We start from the raw sequence: 18,331 nt of genomic DNA, 5'->3' as shown, positions 1-18,331 counted from the left end.
AGCTCCAGTCCAAAGTTGTCAAGACTCAAAGTCCAGGCGTGATCACCGTAACCGTCACACACCCGCTTGCCTTTTCAAAAGCGTAATTAAATCCATTTCGTGGCCACATGCGTGCGTCTGTTTGATGCAGAAATGTCATGTATGTCCCCTCTGACTCCGTCCAGTAACCCATGTGTTGGTGGGTTTTTGGTTGTTGTTGTTGTTGTTGTTGTTTTTTCAAGAGTGACATCACCATAGAGTTGTCTGGTGACGTGCACACATCCCGGGGGGGTGACCCAAAAAAAGCAATATGAAAAAAAAAATCACATGAACTTTAGATGCAAAGGCATCATGGCTCCCTCACGGATGACTGATCTCCTCGTGTTATCCCTGAGGGAGCCACCAGCCACCCATCCCAGCTGCTTTTATCACCATCTACTTCTTTCGGTCATGACCCATAGGTATCCAGTACATAGAAAATACAAATACAAAGTAACATGGTTTTACTTTCCTTTGACGTACTTGAAAATCAACAGGAAATATTAACCTGCAGCGAGACTGACATCCCTGAGCTACACCTACTGAGAGTGAGCATGACGCAAGACTACAGTCACATGAAGGGTTTCAGGTGTCAAACACACCTCATACTCACCTGTAGTCTCACCTCTCTCATAGGACCACTGTTAACCTTACCTTTGCTTTCACACACACTAAGGGGCTTCACATTTTTGCATCGTGCAACTTTCGGAACAAACATTCAAGAAGTGCTATAGCGAAGTAGAAATGAAAAGTATGTGTTCGCCGGTGCTGAAACAGAAACTCTTTGTTTTCAGAGAAGCCATATTCCCTGCAGTCTCTTTAGCTCAGTTACCACCTGGCTTGATTTCATGTCATGAGTGACATCATGTTGGATCAGAGAAGACTGTAGTCTCCATGTAATCCCCGCCGTCTTGAAAGCTCCTGTTCGATGACAACACCTCATGCAGTGAACGCTAAACCAGAGCTGACTTTAAGCTTTGAAGCCATTGTTAAACCCTTGCAAGGGTGTAATACATTCAGTCACATGGGGACAATGAAGCGTATGATTCATGTCTCATAAAAGTCAACACCTGTGAGCACATGCAGCTCCCTGCACCGCTCTTTTTTTTTTTGGAGAAAACTATATTTCCCTAAATCTAATTTACATAAATGCATCAATGATGGACAAATAAAGCTCCAGAGGACCGATTCTGGGAGATAAGTTGGCCTCCAGGTGAGGAACGAGGAGAGTCCAGTTACAGCTGGGACAGGCTGATAGAGGCTCTGATTGATCCTGAAAACAGAGAAGCCTGTGGGAAGATTGTAACTGAACCTGGAACAGATGTTAAAAAGAGTCCAGGAAGAGTGTGAATATATGGGAACGGTGCACAGCTGGCCAGGTTGTACTGCATAAAGAGAGGAGATACACATTACTGGTGGGCTGCTGGTAACCAGACAACACTGACCAGGAAATAAATCTCACTGGAACAAGAGCGTATCAAGACTTTTGTCCATAGACCGTTCTGCAACATGAAACTTGCTCTCAAAAAACACACCTCGACTAAACAACGAGCAGCGTTGATGTGTTCCAAATTAAGGAGGCAGCATGGACAGCGCCAAACCATCAGCCTGCTAGTATGGCTACTTTCTCAGCTTGAACTACAAAAACTAGGAAAAAAAAAATACAGTAATGCTCACAGTATGATACGACTTGGATGAGATTTATCTGAGTGTTCAAAAGATTATGTCAGAGCATGAAATGATTTCTTCTGTCTCGTTCCTGTCTTTTCAATTTTTTAAAACAGTTTTTAATGTTATCATCTTAACACTTAATAATCTATCATCCAATAGTAACTTGACTCCATTTGTAAATAAAGTAAGAAAATTTATATAAAATACTTTATAGAATATTTTATATTTCTCCTTCGTCACAGCCAACAATGTAGTGTGAAGTCAGTTGTAACATTGCAAGTTTAGTGCCGCCTAGTGGACAAATACTGTTAATGAACGAACTGCAGCTCATGATGAAGGTACCAATAAAATTGAAGAAGGCATTGCTGGCTCTGTGAGTACTTCTACCCAATGCAAGGAAGGACCCCAGACTTCGGCCCTCCATATGCGACGGGGGCCAGCACTGATGAGGGGTCACGATGTGCCTGGTTGTTAGTGGTCGCAAGCAAAAAAATAAAATATGGAAATCATGACTTAATATCATAAAGACGTCAAGTAACAAAAAAACGCAATATCATTTACGCCAGTTTAGGACAGTTGACTGTGCTTTGATATATAATACATAAATATATATCATCCCAAGGAGATATCAGCAACACTTTCTCTAAAAATAACAACTTTAAAAAAAAGTCACAGATACGATTGACTGAAGTCAGCTCCAAATTAAAGTACTAATACCTGTCTCTTTTGAGGTAGTTTATTGTGCTGTGGCACAAATAAATATATACTTTAGTACTCTACTTATATGTAGAAATTGTAAGTATTTTACACAAGCATTTCCTTTCAATACTATTTCATACTTCACTACACTGTTTACCAACCTGTATTACAAACAATGGTATTACTCCTTATAAGTGCTGCCTACAAGAGTATTTTTACACCTCAGTATTGCTGCTTTTACTTCCATATGACCTTCAATGATTGATATGATTCAAAGACACTGAAATTGTTTCTATAACTCTGGTTGAACAAATATTACAACAGATCAAACTGAACAGTATAATCATACCTATTTCTTTTTTTATTATTATTATTGCTGATGGAAAACGTATTCCTGATCGTACAAGGCAGTATAAAACTATGGTCCCGTGTGTGGTGGTACAGTACTGCCACCTGCTGATCCAGACAGGCACATCTTGAGTATCAATATTGCAGCCAATGGACGTTTCTAGAGAGTTTTTACCCCCTACTGCTCTTGTCTGTCAATTCTGAAGGTCATTGTGACAATGTCCTCGATCCCAGCGAGCAGCTCATCATGCTCCTGCACTGCCGAGACCCCTTTAGGCGTCCCGGTGAGGATCAGATCCCCCTCCTCCAGGGTGATGAAGTCGCTGATGTAGCTGATGAGGAAGGGAATGGAGAAGATCATCTGGGAGGTGCAACCGCTCTGCCGCACCTGGTCATTCACCTTCAACCACAGTTTGACGTTCCCCGGATCAGGGATGCGCTCTTTGGGGATGAATTCACTGACGGGGCAGGAGGTGTTGAAAGCTTTAGCCTGGGTCCAGGGCAGACCTTTGGACTTGCAGTCGTCCTGGATGTCCCGAGCTGTCATGTCCAAACACAGAGCGTAGCCCGCCACATGCTCCATGGCGGCGGACTGGGTGATGGCCGTGCCGCCTTTGCCTATCACCACCCCCAGCTCCACCTCATGGTGCAGGTTGCTGGTGTACAGCGGCACCAGGATTGGCGAGCCCTCCTTTACATACGCTGACGGTGGCTTTAGGAACAAGACCGGCTCTGTCGGAACCGCGTTTTTCAGCTCTTTTGCGTGGTCTGCGTAGTTTCTCCCAACGCAAATAATCTTCCTGCCCCATTCCCAGAAACGAGAAATGTTCCTTGTTGTCATTGTGGAGGAGGTTTAAGCCGCAAAGGAGCAGCCCGCACCAGTTTTACCAAACTTTGATCGACTCCCTTCACCCCTCAGCCGACTGATCATTCACCTACGGCAAAGCTGTAGGGACATTCGAAGTGCGAAAACTAGAAATATAAAGCTTGTTCTGTCGTTTTTTTATGAACTTTAAATGAGCTGATTAACAAACAGCGCCACTTAAACTTACATTATAAATCTTTTTGGTGCTTGCGATTTAAATTAAATCGTAAATAACCAACATCCAAGTTAATATTTAACAATCTACTCCCCCGAGTTTGATTGGCGGAGCCTGAGAGGTTAAAGGTGACGAGGAGGCGGAGCCGGAAATGAAGCAAAAGCAAACTTTTCTGGTTTATACGAATGTGATAAGGCTATTGCTGTTGTTATGTTATTCAAGTCACTAGCAGGGAGTGCCTGCACTCTTATCGGAGCTGCAACAGCCTTCAAATTTGGTAAATGTATTCGGTTTTCTACCTTTAGCATGCTAATGTGAGCGCGTGTGAGTTGATGTTGTTAGCGATATTGCTAACTTTGGGTTATGTTGTAACACGTCTGAAAAGCGAGCTGACCGATGACAGCTGGCCTGTTTGACAGAATAACTGCAGTCGCTTACATAAACTGCTCAGTGAAAGTCGAGTTAAATATAATGTGTTCGCTATTGAAGAAATATGAAGAGTTTTCAAATGGAATGTTTACTTTAGTACGGATATCAGCTAAAGTGCTGCCCTGCCGTTTTATCCTGCTAGTTTGTCTTGTGGAGCGTCTCACAGTTAAAAAAAAAAAAAAAAGCCTTTCCAGGTTTGAAGTTGCTGAGTCATGGTGTTACTGTGACATTCTATTATGTATCGTTTGCTCTTCTGAAGCATCTACGGAAGTCAAGGTCCAGGCAGCCGCCCTCCTTCACAGCGCAGTAAGGAAAACGTCTCTGGTGGACCAAGCAAACATGAGGGTCGAGCTTCTCCCAGCACTTAGTGACAACTACATGTACCTCCTGATAGATGCAGACACCAGGGAAGCAGCTATCGTCGACCCAGTGGAGCCAATAAAGGTCTGACAACGTGTTACATCACATGGCATGAAATTGTACAACATATGAGTGGTTGATTATACTTATTAAAGTGATGCTCCATCCAAAAAGGATTTTTGCCTTTCTAGTACTCAGTAGGGGACTTGAACTCTCAAAGATGATTTGCCTTTCTACATTACTTCTTTATGAGGCCTGAAATGCAGGGAGAGGCAGCATTTATATTAAGCTTCAAGCTGACGGTGACTTACGGCTAACAACAACAGTAGCAAAAAACAAATAGACAAAACAAAACAAAAAAGACAGCAAAATTGTCAGTTTACAAACTATCAATCTTCTATCAATCTCTGTCTAATTTATTGCTCAGTTATCCACAAACAGTTTGATTCCAGCTCAAAACAAACCTTAACACTTCCTCCTCCGCTGAACTTGACAGCTGGTCACATGTTGCACGACCATGAGTGAGTCGAGCCAGAAGGGTTGTTTTTCTCGCTCCTCATATGGTACATATGGTGTATTTTATCGTTTCTATGGATAATCCTCAGGCTATGAAACTTTTTAATTTTTTTCCAATTCATTCATATAATCTTCTAATAAATAAGAATAGAGTGAGCCCGTTATAATATCTTCAACTCACCATAAAACAGAAAAATCCCCACATTTGAAAACTGTATTTCAACATTTATTTGGTGGAATAAATGATCTTGTTTTTGACTAATCGTTTGATTGTTTCATCACGACCATTCAGTCAGACCTTTCTTGAACAGGTTGTGGAGGCTGTCAGGAAACACGGAGTAAAACTGACAACAATTCTTACCACCCACCACCACTGGTAGGCTGCACATTATTTAGTATTAAAATATATCTCTATATATATATATATATATATATATATATATATATATATATATATATATATATATATATATATATATATATATGAAATTTAGAGCAAGAACAACCAAACCGTAATGATTGATTAATTAATTTCCTCTCCTCAGGGATCACGCCAGTGGCAATGAGAAGATGGTGAAGCTGATGCCCGGGCTGAAGGTCTACGGGGGAGACGATAGAGTCGACGCTATAACCAAGAAAGTCACTCACTCCCACAATTTCAAAGTAAGACCACCAAACCATGTATGCTACAATTTAAATATGTGCCCTTAATCAGTGTTTCTTGTCACCAGCGCCCTCTAGTGGGCCAAAAATAACTTTTTTTTTTTTTTTTAAAGAAACTGATATTGTTATTTGAGCTCTGATATAAATAATATGCTTAAACCATTTAATGTTTATGAAATCATTACATTTCTATAAAAAACAACTTCAAATTTCATCGATTCAAGAAGCTCAGTTTGGGATGGAAAAGCTCCTAAAGCCAGGAACGGACAGTGGTAGTGTTATTGTTTTACCACAGAATGAGATCGTACAAAAATACTATCCAGGGTACATAGAATTACATTTTCTTTTCTTTCTTTTTTTTTTGAGGGCCCAGTCTGTAGTAGAATCATGAGTAGGTGGGGCCAGAAGTAGGCGGTGAACCCCCTGTCTTAAATGACCTTTTCAACATCAGTGGTACGGAGTCTGCTTCAAATGCATCTTCGCTCATTTCTCCTCCAGCTCGGCTCCCTCAGCATCAAATGCCTCTTCACTCCGTGTCACACAACCGGTCACATTTGCTACTACGTGACAAAAGAGAACAGCACGGAGCCTCCAGCAGTCTTCACAGGTACGTTTAACTTCAGCAGCTTTCTCCGTTCGATAGACAGCAGGAATAAACATTGATATGATCTGTCCAGCTTTGTATTGATGAAACTCCTCAACTCCTCAACGCCAGCATGTTTGACCTTTAATCCCCTGAGGATGACGATGTATTTTCTTCTTGCAGGTGACACGCTGTTTGTGGCTGGTTGTGGGAAATTCTTTGAAGGAACTGCGGAGCAGATGTATAAAGCCTTGATAGACATTCTGGGAAACCTGCCTCCTGAAACGGTACGAGAGTTTTGAATAATCGACTTATTGATTCCAAAACTGGATTGTTTTTTGTTTTGTGATATATGAGACAAATTTGACATTTTGTGGGTTTTAAAAGGAACAAGGTTGGAAAATTCTGGGCTTGTTAAAAATGGGAAACTGCCCATGGGAATTAACAGGAATATACGGGAATTAGCTGGAGATATCGGGGTAGTTTATTTGAATTGTGTCTACCTTTAAACAAACAGACATGAACACTTTGTATTCTGGAAAGGAGGCAAACATTTGTGCACATTTTAAAAAATGTCATGACATTTAGAACTCGCGTGTTAGTTTGGACAGAAAACAAGCCAGCAAAGGACAGCTGAGGTATATAAAGACCTGCAGTAGCCTGCAAAATGCTTATGATCTGTGCACGTGATTGACGACTGCACAGTTGCTGGTTCCATCGTAAATTATCTGCAGATACCTGGTTCTGGTATCTACCTGTTGTTACCCATTGGAATTTTCCAACTCTGTCCTCTTCTGACAAAAAAAAAATTGTAGTTTTCTCTTTTTAATTCTCCAGCTTGAATAATATCTAGAAAGTTTACAACCCTACGTGTATGTGACATACTAACTGTGGCGTTTGTGTTGAAGCGTGTTTACTGCGGTCATGAGTACACCGTCAGCAATCTGAAATTTGCCCGCCATGTGGAACCAGACAATGAAGTCATTCAGAAGAAGCTCGCGTGGGCAAAGGTATCCTAGCAGCTATTGGCAGTCAGGTGATGACCAGTTCGCAGATAGAAGCACCTTAACGTGTGCGTGTTTTTGCTTCTTGAGGAGAAATACGGCAACGGAGAGCCAACTATCCCATCGACTCTGGCTGAGGAATTCACGTTCAACCCTTTCATGAGAGTAAAGTATGTTAACCAGATCCAAAACTGGTTCTCTCCAAGGTGTTACCTCACCTTCGAGTGCTCAAACGAAGCACAGCTGGTACGTTGTCTGACTTCTCTTATTTTTCATGTTTCTATTAGAGAGAAATCAGTTCAAGATCACGTAAAGCAGACTAATCCCGTTGAAACCATGAGGAGTCTCCGTAAAGAAAAGGACGGCTTCCGGGTGCCCAAGGAGTGATGCATTTTTTTCAGACCACTGTACCACAACTGCAAGCCGTCCATGTGCACTGAGTGAAATACCGTCTTCAAAACACACTTGAACTAATCACCATCAGTCACGGTACACACTTAGTTCACTCGCTGCATTTATTTTCAGCCCTCAGAGTCATTATTTTAGTTGTATACGGCATCTGATGTGATACTTTTAAGGAAAAAAATGGCCATTCGTTGAATGCTCTTAATGAGTTGTTAATCTGTAAATGGGAGTTTTAGAGTCTATTTAGTTATGTTGTAAATTATATATATCGATGTACAAACTTACATCTTTCAGCGGAGATTTGAAAACAAGACAGGAACTGAGGACACATTTCTAGCAATATACCTTGTGTACATTTTTTTTTTTTTTTTGGAAAAGATTCACGTGTCCTGTCCTGACTTTGAGTCATTCTTCCTAACTTTTCTTTTAAGCTGTTTGTTTGGTTGTCAATAATTTAAAATTTTAGCATGCTTGTCTGCATTTCTTCTCCTGTTGAAAAACATTCTTTAGGAATATTATCATCTGCTCATCGTACGAGTCAACCCAAGAAACTCTGATTTAATGCATGTTACAAATGGTCTTAAAAACAGAATATTGCACGGTGTTCTCTGGCTGAAGCAATAAACAGGTTTGTTGTAAATAAGTAAAATATTTGGATTTAATTTCTACTATTCATATGAAACAAGAATTGGGATGTCATAGCAGGTCAAGAGGAAACTAATTCGGAATGAATCAATGGTTGGGTAAATTAATGTGTGCGGGGATCATGTGATATGAGAGCATTAGGAGGATTACACACGTCTGTACGTGTCAGATTAACCAGGAGTTAAATTTAATAACTGCATTTGCTTTTGAAAAATGATGATTTACAGACACTAGAATTTAAACAAATCACAGCTGGTAGTTAGGCTTTTGGTTTGTAAAACTGTCATCATCCACATGAAAAAAATCCATATCTCCAACAATCTTGTTCGTAGTGGCAAGGAAACGCAAATTTAACATTATTGTTTGAACAATGACAAGAATGTGAGTAGAAATGATCAACATGTATAAAGAAAACAACTAGATTAAAATGATGAAATGAATGTTTAGGAAAAAGGCTGATGAATGTTTCCGGCTCGATTGTGATGTCTTGATGTTGAGTCGTTGTCACGTTCGTTCGATGTTGTCGCGATAACTTGGTCTGAAAGCAGAAATGTAGTTTTTGAGAGCATCGCAGCTGGACAAGGGTAGAACAAGCTCACCGTCGCCAGTGAGGTAACTGTCTGCTTGACTTTTGTAGGTGTTTTTATTAGATACTAACACGTAAGCAGATAAAGCTCGCAGTTGGTGACGCCGCACATCAGCCGCGCTGGTTTAAAATACTAGCCTTCGAGTGTTAGCTAACCTAAGGCTTAGCTTGACGTCACTTCTACAACAACAACTAATGCAGATACAGGTTTTATTGCAGAATCATCTGTTTAATTTCATATATAAGAATGAAACCTTTTATTTGAAGCGCTCCCATTCCAGTGCGCATGCGCGTGAAGTGGGGCCATGAAGGTAAAGGTGATCTCGATCCTGGAGGACAACTACATGTACCTGGTGATAGAAGAGCAGAGCAAACAGGCCTTAGCGGTGGACCCCGCGGTACCTCACCGGGTAAGAGACACACACTGAACTCTGGTGCTGGGCACTCTAATTGTTTTTATGTAATTACACATCTATTAAGCAATTAAGTTATGAAAAGGCTGGGTAAACTAAACAAAAAAGTACAGAATTCTAATAAGTATGAAAAAAAAATAACCAACAGACAAAAGCAGGGCAGAAACCGTAAAAAAAACACAATAAATGAATGGTTGAGTTATTTCTTTTCAGTGCAAATTTGTTATTTTCCTTCCACAGCTGCTAGAAATAGTGAAGCGAGAAGGTGTGACTTTGGTAGCCGTCCTCACCACACACCATCACTGGTAAGAGTTTTAGCATCAAGACACCAACAACATATCAGCATCATCTACTCTGATGTAAAATTGTACCTGTTTCCGCTAATCAGGGACCACGCCCGGGGGAACCAGGCTCTGCTGAAGGAGGTTCCGGGCCTGAGGGTCTACGGTGGAGATGATCGGATCGAGGGTTTGACCGATAAAATCACCGATGCTCAAGAACTCAAGGTGTCCGCGCAGATGCAAATTTGCAAATTAAAAAAAAATGTCTTTACCCGTTCAGCTGTTCCAGTTCGAAAAAAAAAAATCTGATTTTCTTATCGTGCCTTTTTTTGCAGTTCAACTCCATCAACGTGAGGTGCCTGTTCACTCCCTGCCATACCTCGGGTCACATGTGCTACTTTGTTTGGGAGGACGAGTGCACGGACGCCCCCGCTGTGTTCACAGGTCTGAGCTGAGGAACCAGAAATCTCAGAACACCAAGACAGAGAAGCCATTAATATGTTTTGAGGCACCTCGACGTAGAAATCCTTGTTGACACCACCTTGAGTGACATCCCAACTCTCTGATTTTCTTTTTGGTTGCCAGGGGATACGCTTTTTATTGGTGGATGCGGAAAGTTTCTGGAAGGCACAGCAGAGCAGATGTACCACAATCTCACCCAGGTTCTCGGTTCCCTACCTCAAGACACAGTGAGTGGAGTTTTTTGTTAAAGGCAGAGTGTTGAGGCTGCAGCCCTCAGAGGGTTAACGGCATGACCTCAGAGGAGAACTGAGGCAAGAATGAGTCAGTGATGAATGAACACGCAAACAATGAGGAGATTCAGCGTCGCTGAGCAGAGATCACTCCATCACTGTGTGATCTAACTGGGAATCTTTACATCTTTTGAATTCCTAGAAGGTGTTCTGTGGGCACGAGTACACCATCAAGAACCTGAAGTTTGCGTTGTTGGTGGAACCTGACAACGAGAAGGTGAAAGAGATGCTCAGCTGGGCCAGGGTGAGAAATCTACTGAAAACAGCTTTAAAATTCAAGTTTGTGTGTGTGTGTGTTTTTTTAAATCCCACAAAGTTTATTGGTCAACATGTTTTTTTCCCCCCACTGATTGTTTTTATTGTATATTTGATGAAATTTTCTCAAAGCAGTCCTAAACTAATATGCTCTTGTGAGGTGACAGTGACCTTTGACCTTTGACCACGTCATCCTCGAGCTGTACCGGACGTTTTAGCCGAATCTGAAGAAATTCCCTCGAATTGTTCCAGAGTTATTGTGTGAACAAGAATAGGACAGATATCACAACTATGTAAGGTGACAATGACCTTTGACTACTCAAATCTTTTCGGTTCATCTCTGAGACCCAGTGGAGACTTTTGTTCAATCTGACATATTACAACCCTAACCCAACGAAAAAGGCTACAGATGGAAAGCTAACCCAAAACACAATACCTCCAGTTCGCAGAGGCATAAAAATAAAACCACAGAAATACATTATTTGTTAAATGGTTAAATAAAGTGTTTGGGTCGTGGTTCCAAGTCGATGCGTTTTGAACATTGGCTCGAAGAAAAACATCACTAGCAAATGAAAATGCAAATACACTCAGTGGAAATTAATTGAAAAAAGATGGGACTTGCAGTTTCCTCGATGGCAGTAAATAATGTGATACAGGTAATGTCTGGGACTATTATGAACGGGCAGCATCCCTACAACTGTGTGTTCTGTTTTGTTTTGAATGGGATTTGTGGACAATCACAACAAATATATTTTATGACGAGTCTTCCTTAAACTCAAGTAATTTTCTCTGTCGTGTGACTGAAAGGCGAGAGATGACGAAGACAAACCCACAGTGCCGTCGACCCTCATGGAGGAATTTGAATACAACCCTTTTCTTCGCCTCTCGTGAGTTTGGGTATATTATTATGTATCCATCCATCCATTCATTTTCTTCCGCTTATTCCTGTTAAGGGTCAAGGGGGTGGGGTGGGGGGGACAGGTCACCAGTTCATCACAGGGCCAACACATAGAGACAGACAACCATTCACACTCACAGTCACACCTACGGTCAATTTAGAGTATCAATCAGCCTCGTCCCCTCTTGATGTCTTTGGACTGTGGGAGGAAGCTGGAGTACCAGAGAGAACCCACACAGGAACAGGGAGAACATGGAGACTCACACAGAAAGATCCTGTGCTGGAGCCGGGGCTTGAACCCAGAACCTTCTTGCTGTGAGGCGACAGTGCAGACCACTGCACCACCGTGCCGCCCCTAGGTTATGTATAAAATATAAATAGTTTATTATTCGATGGAAATCTCTTGAGTGGCTTCCTTTGTGATAGATAATGAGCAGTAGGTTTCTTTTGGCTGTTTCCCTCCGAAATAACGATATCACTGCTGTGTCGTTAACGAGCAGTCTGGAAAAATTACAAGATTTACTGCTCGATGATTGGTTCCAATTATTCATATGATTGGCTTCCAATTATTCACTTTTCTGTGATTGAACAGCAATAAACAAAAATGTTAAAATGGTTTAATCATGATGTTAATTTGTACAGACGGGAAACCGAAACTGGCTAACCAGATGAACTCTTGTTCCAAGGTACGTCAGGGAGATTGTGTGTCCTGCGTCAGCCTCTTCACACGTCTGTCTCTTCCTTCACTGTAGGGAGGAAGGAGTGCGGAAGTTCACAGGGAAGACGGAGCCTGTTGAGGTCCTGAGGGTGCTGAGGAAGGAGAAGGATAAATTCAAGAAGCCTAAGGAGAGACTTCCTCCTCACGCCATGTTGGCATTGGAGTGGGGGCTCCTCAGACCCTGAGCCCTATTCAGGGGTGTGTGTGTGTGTGTGTGTGTGTGAGTGTGTGTGTGATGGAGTCACTGAACGCTACAAGACTGCAGAGGGGTGTTAAGTTTTCCCCAAAAGGTAACGGGTTTGTACTGCCTGGTGTTATTAGACGCATCTGCATTGAAAGGCCAGTGTAAAGCTGCTTCGATTAATATTCCTAATAAAACAAAAACAAATCATTATGCACAAACTAACTGCACTTTTTCTCCAAGTTTTTAAAAACAACCTGTTAATTTAGTGTTTTTATTTGTGGTATTAAATAAGAATAAATGGAATGAAAACAAGCTTTTTTCTTTCGTTAATTTCTATTCAGATATTTAATTTATTTAAACTCTTATTTACTAAAATTCATATAAATTCTCACTTCAACTTTGAACTCCTTTAATTTTAGTGGTACTGTACATATTCTAGATATTTATCTTGACCAGTTCCCTCTGAAAATGTACATTGCACACTATTTTGAGACAGAAATGTATGTATATTAGTCAAGATTATTCAGTAAAACATATCAATCTGAAAACACTGTAAAAAGATGACAAATGGCTGTGATTCATGTTTTTAATTTTCAAAAATACATGTACAAGATTAAATAAAGAAGGAATGATATGTTGGTGTGTTTCTTTTTTTTTTCCTGCAAGTCACACTTCCACAGCATAACAAAACCTACATAAATAAAGTACTTACTACTTTAAAAGAACAATAATCTAGCTCATTTGGCATCAGCACGGTGTGGATCCTATCTATGACCCGGTCTTTAACCTCGCCAGGTGCACAGATGCAACCATCTTTATTTGGGCGGTTCAGTAGTCGATGTGGGCTAAAAATACTTTGACCTCCAAACGGGCGGTGAGCTGAGCGTCACCACTTCATGGTGAGCTGAGCGTCACCACTTCATGGTGAGCCCGTTGGTCATCTTCTCCACCGTGTGGTACTGTGTGTGCAGCAGCTCTTTGGCTCTCTCCTCACCCAGGCTGTGGAGCCACAACTGGTACAGCTCAGCCACGTGCGCATCGTCTTCAGGTGCTTGAGGTCGTTCTGCTTTGTAGAGCTCCTCGACCTTCTGGAGAACCTCCTTTGGAGTCTGACCAGGTGAGGGTTTCACCTGGCCGCCGCCGTTTATGCACCCTGAATAATAACAAAAGGTCGGTCTCATTTCTGATGTGTATGAAAAGATCGGTGAAAATTTTTTGTCATTTCCGGTGTGAGCAAAGAAACACCAGCAGGAAGTAAAATGTCTTCCTGCCTACCTGAGGGACAGGCCATAACCTCCACAAAGTGGTATGGGGATTTCCCCCGTTTGAGCTTCTGCACCAAGTTCTGGATGTTGCGGAAGCCGTATGTGGAGGCAAAGCAGAGTACGGCAGTGCCGTCTTTCTCCAACGTCACCTCCTGGAAGTCCTTGTTCCTGCAGCAGACACACTGAGGCGCTACTGAACCCATCCACGAATCTTAATGAGCCTGAACAATAAATATCCGTTCAAGACTCACCTGAGGATCTTATAAGTCACTTCCTTTACTTCCTCTCCAAAAATCTTCTTGGCCGCATAGGTGAAGACATGATGGAGGTAACCCCCCGAAGCACTCCCTGCGTGGCTCAGGAACTCATCCCCCTCCACACTACTGAACCTGGGTCCAGAGGACGATATTCTGGACATCTGTGTGCTTGTTTAGACCCCAGGCTACATGCTGTGGTTCATTTAGGAAACACTCAGATTTCTTTTATCTTCTCTACTCTGATTCGGCCACAACCCGTTAATTGTTCCTGCAATTTGATAAATTTGTGGCCAAAAGATATAACTTGTTTCTTAACTTTAATTATGTTTTTGTAAAAAGTTCCATCTCGTTGCCTCAAAAATAACTAAACCGACTGATCAGGTTATATCACAAATGAATTCATTTGAGGGAAAAGTTCAATATTGTGACTTCAACTTCATCAAATTGAGGGAACAACTTCTATTTTGTGGCCTCAAAAAAAAAATAATTCTGTCAACGCCCACCATATTTTGTTTTTTTTCTATGTCCCCACCCCCCGAGCTCTCTACTAAACATATGAATGGAGAACCATCATTATTCCGTAACCTATTCTGAATATCAAAAGTGAGCGCATGTCACCATTCCTGTTACTGTGCCTTGTTCTGATTTTGTCCACAGAATGTTGGCAAGTCTAATTTCTAAGAAAAAAGAAAGTCTTCTTCTCACTCTGTGAAACACAGGACAGGAAATGACTCACATTGTGTCCAGGGGTGCAGGCTGCAAATCACTGAGACACAGATTTTTCTCCTCCAGCATTTTCTGAACTTCTCCTAAAGAACAGAGTTAAACATTAGGGGGGGGGGAGAAGAAGAGAAGATATTGTTTATGAGGAGAACGTGATACCGGAGGTGATGACGCAGTCCACTTCTCTGGTCTCAGCTTTGTTCATGTAGAAGTCGGACCTGGAGGCTTCCAGTTTCTTATCAAAGCAGGGCATCACCGCCATGTGGTAGATCTGCTGTGGATTCAGCCCCTGACCACACAAACCCGCAGCTTACTGACGGCTTATTACCACTTTCAGAAGTTCTGATAAGGACACGAGTTAAGAACCAACGACGACACAATCCACAGTCCTGAGAATTACTGAGAAACTTACACGAGGGATGGAAATGCCAATCATTTGAAAGCGATTTGCTAGAATATTTATAGTCATTCTGCTTGTTTTTCTTTAATTTCACACAAAATGGTGCCAAGCAGCACACAAGTTTTAAGGTTCAATCCAGGGTTTTTTTTTCTTTCTGTTTCTAAGAAAAATTCTTGCTTTTTACAGGAGCAACTTCATCATGTCCACGCATGTTTTTATCCATCAGTGATGTGAACTCATTAAAGGGTGAAATCTCATTCACACTCATTCGATGGAGCTTACAGGCCAGTGTGTCCGTACCTGTTCTTGAGCAAAGTAGCCTTTAACCAGAGAGCCCATCATCTGCTGAGGGGAGCGAGTGGTGCTGATGTACGGAAGAATAAACTCCCCGTGAGTCTTCTCTGCATAGCAGATCCAACCTGAACAGAACATACGCAACATCAACGGATCACGTGGTGCAACATCAGTAAGAGAAGATTCATTCAAATCAGAGATTAATGCTCCATTAATCAATGTCATTTCTAAACTGATCGTGCAGGAATAATACCTGGACAGGCAGATGTCAGCATGGGCAGAGCCTTGCTGTCCAGCTCCTTTCTCTGGAAACGCTCTAAGAATTCCCGCTGACTCTCCAGAAGGCTGAAGGTCCGACTGAAGCTTGTGTCAAACACGTGGTGAACCCCTGCACCACAAACATCACCTCTATCAGGATTCGTTTTCCTCCTCAAAACTATTTTCTATATGTTGTTGATATTTCCTGGACTGGTATGAGCTGCCGTTTGCTCTCACCAAGGCTTTTGAAGAAAGACGTTAGCCTCCTCCCGGCCTCGCTGCTGCTGAGGCCATAGTGTGCTGCCAGGGAGGCTCTGGACTGCGGAGACACTGACACCACCACCACCTTCTGCTCCATCGCACTGGTCTGTGGAGGGAAGGTTGTTACGATCAATCACAACCAGACGCATTGTACAGAAGCACTCATCTATCGCCACCTTGTTGTTCCGCAGCACTTTGAGGAGCTCCTCGTGGCTTTGCTGAGAGATGAGGACGCTCTCAGCTGAGGTGATACAGCCACTGCACGCCAAACAGTCATTCAATGTGATCTTGGCCTTCTCCAGCTTCTTTTTCCCACCGTCCTACAGCCAAACATGACACTGTCATGTCAAGGAGAATAGTGATAAAATCATTCAAAACCCCAGCTAAGATTCGACCTACTTGGTTGACTTGGACATAACTGCCGTCGTCTTCTATCTGGATTTTGGCCACAGATTTGCCTTGTTTCTTTTCGACTTTGACAGGTTTGACACATTCCTGTAAAACAGAGATGATGCGAGTAAGACAAACTGTGAAATACTTTCAAAATAAAGCATCACTCTTGACCTTCAAGACAGTCATGTGGCAAATTATTCTTTGATCACACAAGCTTTTGCTCGAGCTTCTCCACACCGATGAATTATTAGCAGAGGGAGATTGATAACTCATCCAGGACAACTGAGCTTTCAAACCGGATGAACGTCCTTAGCTGAGGAAGACCAATAGATACAAATAAAACTCAGAAAATACTACGAAATATACATTCAGTTACATTTTAAATTATGGAATTTACTATACACTTCTGAAAATGTCATTGTTAAAAAAAAGATGCAAAAAAAGCACACATATTGAAGTAAAAATTTAAATTCAATAACTGGATTTAATAAGGCCAAGTACAGGGACTTCACAATCAAGGACTTTTCTAAAGTTGGCTTAATAGAGCAATGCAGTCACATCATTTTTTTTGGACAGAATTAAACCAAAAGCTTGCGTAATCCCGAAAGTAGGTTAAACGTCAGTGTGTTACTGAGATGTCCAATGCTTTTCCCCGCAAATATAAGTGAACCAAACACTATCAGCTGCTATCCTGATGAAGACGTTTCAGTTTTATTGAACGTTTCCCTTCATCTAAGAGGCAAAAACGAACTTTAGGAGCCTATTTTCTCCATGATGTCAAAACATGGATAAAACTTCAAAATTGACTATTCTAGACATAATACTAACTTGACGAAACAATACAATCAACGATGTAGAGGATACATTAAATATACAAACATTCTCTCACCTGTATAACGCATTTTATCAGCAGCTATTGCTATTTCTGCTCAGTTACATCATTACTAAGGTTACTTAAGCGGCAAGCTAACTGCGCAACAAGCTTTCTGTCGATTAATATGAGTTGGTTTTACACCTCGCTGTATGTAAACCACTTCATATAGCATAACGATAAGTATTTATTCATTTTTTTCAGAAAATTAATTCATTCTCCGCGTTTGTTTGCCCACAAAACAGAGCCGACACACACAGCTAACTCTGTTAGCATGTTACCTAAGCTAACGGGTTTCCTCTTGTAGCTGCTTTAATAAGCGATAAGTGACTCTTTTGCGTTAGCTGTATCCTCTCGATAGAAATCCTCTACGTGCCAGTAATTCTACTACCTGAGAGGGAGTGATAAAGTCATCCAGGTCTGTCAACTGCAGCACACCGCTGAACTGAGACGCCATATTTACTACCGTAAAGTGAAAGTTGTTTATTTCTGTGTCGTAAACAGCCATCCCTCAACCCAGCACAGCAGAGAGAATCCTCCCTGCGTATTTGCCAATCCCCTTCACAGTGTCAACCCAATCAGCCAGTCTAAAGAGTGACCTTATTTTAAATTTTATTATTTTCAAACATTTATTCCTTCAAAAACGAATCCAATGTTAATATCTGCACACACAAAAAAAAACACAAGGGGATCTTTTTATCTGAAGCAACAAGAAGGCAATTCACGCAATTATATTACAATGACAACCCCTGGAAGGTGTTAATTTTCTTAAAAGATAAAGTTTGTGTCAGATTCATTCATCTGATTTCACCTGCGTATAAAGATTTGTTTTCAGAGAAACTGTAGTTCTGGGCCTCTGGTTTTGCGGGGCCTCAGTCCTCAGTAGGTAATCAATTTGTGCTCCATGTTTGTTTTATTAGTTAAGAGAATTCCAAATAACTTTGCCTCCAGTCAGTTTAAAAAGCATTATTAAAACATTGCTGTATCTTAATTTAGCCGGATCATGATAAAAATGTACTGCCATTGTGAAAAAGTGAGTCATAACACGAGTAAAGGGACACATAGATGCCATTATCTATTAGCAAACATTCTTACAAATATTTGGAATATATTTTATACAATTTGTGAGCATTTTGATTTA

General features: G+C 41.4%; 4 protein-coding genes across 6 annotated transcripts; 2 read left to right on the top strand and 2 right to left on the bottom strand.

The window, feature by feature from the left end:
- Window positions 1-2,203: 2,203 nt before the first annotated feature.
- Window positions 2,204-3,804, bottom strand: fahd1 (FAH domain containing oxaloacetate decarboxylase 1). Its single transcript, XM_086184455.1, has one exon. The coding sequence runs from the start codon at window positions 3,575-3,577 to the stop codon at window positions 2,915-2,917; it is 663 nt and encodes a 220-aa protein (XP_086040581.1). The 5' UTR covers window positions 3,578-3,804; the 3' UTR covers window positions 2,204-2,914.
- A 79-nt stretch (window positions 3,805-3,883) lies between these two features.
- On the top strand, window positions 3,884-8,345 carry LOC147245178 (hydroxyacylglutathione hydrolase, mitochondrial-like). The gene is made up of 9 exons (XM_086184450.1): window positions 3,884-4,053; window positions 4,465-4,649; window positions 5,393-5,457; window positions 5,627-5,744; window positions 6,243-6,351; window positions 6,511-6,614; window positions 7,236-7,337; window positions 7,422-7,501; window positions 7,619-8,345. The coding sequence occupies exons 1-9, from the start codon at window positions 3,987-3,989 to the stop codon at window positions 7,716-7,718; spliced, it is 930 nt and encodes a 309-aa protein (XP_086040576.1). The 5' UTR covers window positions 3,884-3,986; the 3' UTR covers window positions 7,719-8,345.
- A 530-nt stretch (window positions 8,346-8,875) lies between these two features.
- Window positions 8,876-13,093, top strand: LOC147245177 (hydroxyacylglutathione hydrolase-like protein). Of its 3 annotated transcripts, none has more exons than XM_086184453.1 (9): window positions 8,876-8,993; window positions 9,235-9,377; window positions 9,621-9,685; window positions 9,769-9,886; window positions 9,997-10,105; window positions 10,247-10,350; window positions 10,559-10,657; window positions 11,476-11,555; window positions 12,319-13,093. In XM_086184453.1, exons 2-9 carry the CDS (start codon window positions 9,273-9,275, stop codon window positions 12,467-12,469), a joined length of 831 nt encoding a protein of 276 aa, XP_086040579.1. In that variant the 5' UTR covers window positions 8,876-8,993; window positions 9,235-9,272; the 3' UTR covers window positions 12,470-13,093. The 3 variants fall into 3 exon arrangements, with proteins under 3 accessions (XP_086040579.1, XP_086040577.1, XP_086040578.1); XM_086184451.1 differs by having other exon boundaries at window positions 8,877-8,993; window positions 10,556-10,657; XM_086184452.1 differs by having other exon boundaries at window positions 8,916-8,993; window positions 9,249-9,377; window positions 10,556-10,657.
- ciao3 (cytosolic iron-sulfur assembly component 3) lies at window positions 13,032-17,696 on the bottom strand. The gene is made up of 11 exons (XM_086184449.1): window positions 17,582-17,696; window positions 16,326-16,421; window positions 16,103-16,246; window positions 15,903-16,032; window positions 15,661-15,795; window positions 15,414-15,532; window positions 14,873-15,002; window positions 14,727-14,799; window positions 13,985-14,122; window positions 13,744-13,901; window positions 13,032-13,621 (listed from the first exon to the last, which is right to left on the bottom strand). The coding sequence occupies exons 1-11, from the start codon at window positions 17,645-17,647 to the stop codon at window positions 13,380-13,382; spliced, it is 1,431 nt and encodes a 476-aa protein (XP_086040575.1). The 5' UTR covers window positions 17,648-17,696; the 3' UTR covers window positions 13,032-13,379.
- Window positions 17,697-18,331: the final 635 nt, after the last annotated feature.

Source organism: Aulostomus chinensis, chromosome 18 (assembly GCF_037954235.1).
Source record: "Aulostomus chinensis isolate RoL2024-O1b breed Wild chromosome 18, RoL_Achi_v1.0, whole genome shotgun sequence".
NCBI lineage: Eukaryota > Metazoa > Chordata > Actinopteri > Syngnathiformes > Aulostomidae > Aulostomus > Aulostomus chinensis.
The sequence above is the reverse complement of the archived record's forward strand: the minus strand, read 5'-3'. Positions and strand labels throughout refer to the sequence as shown.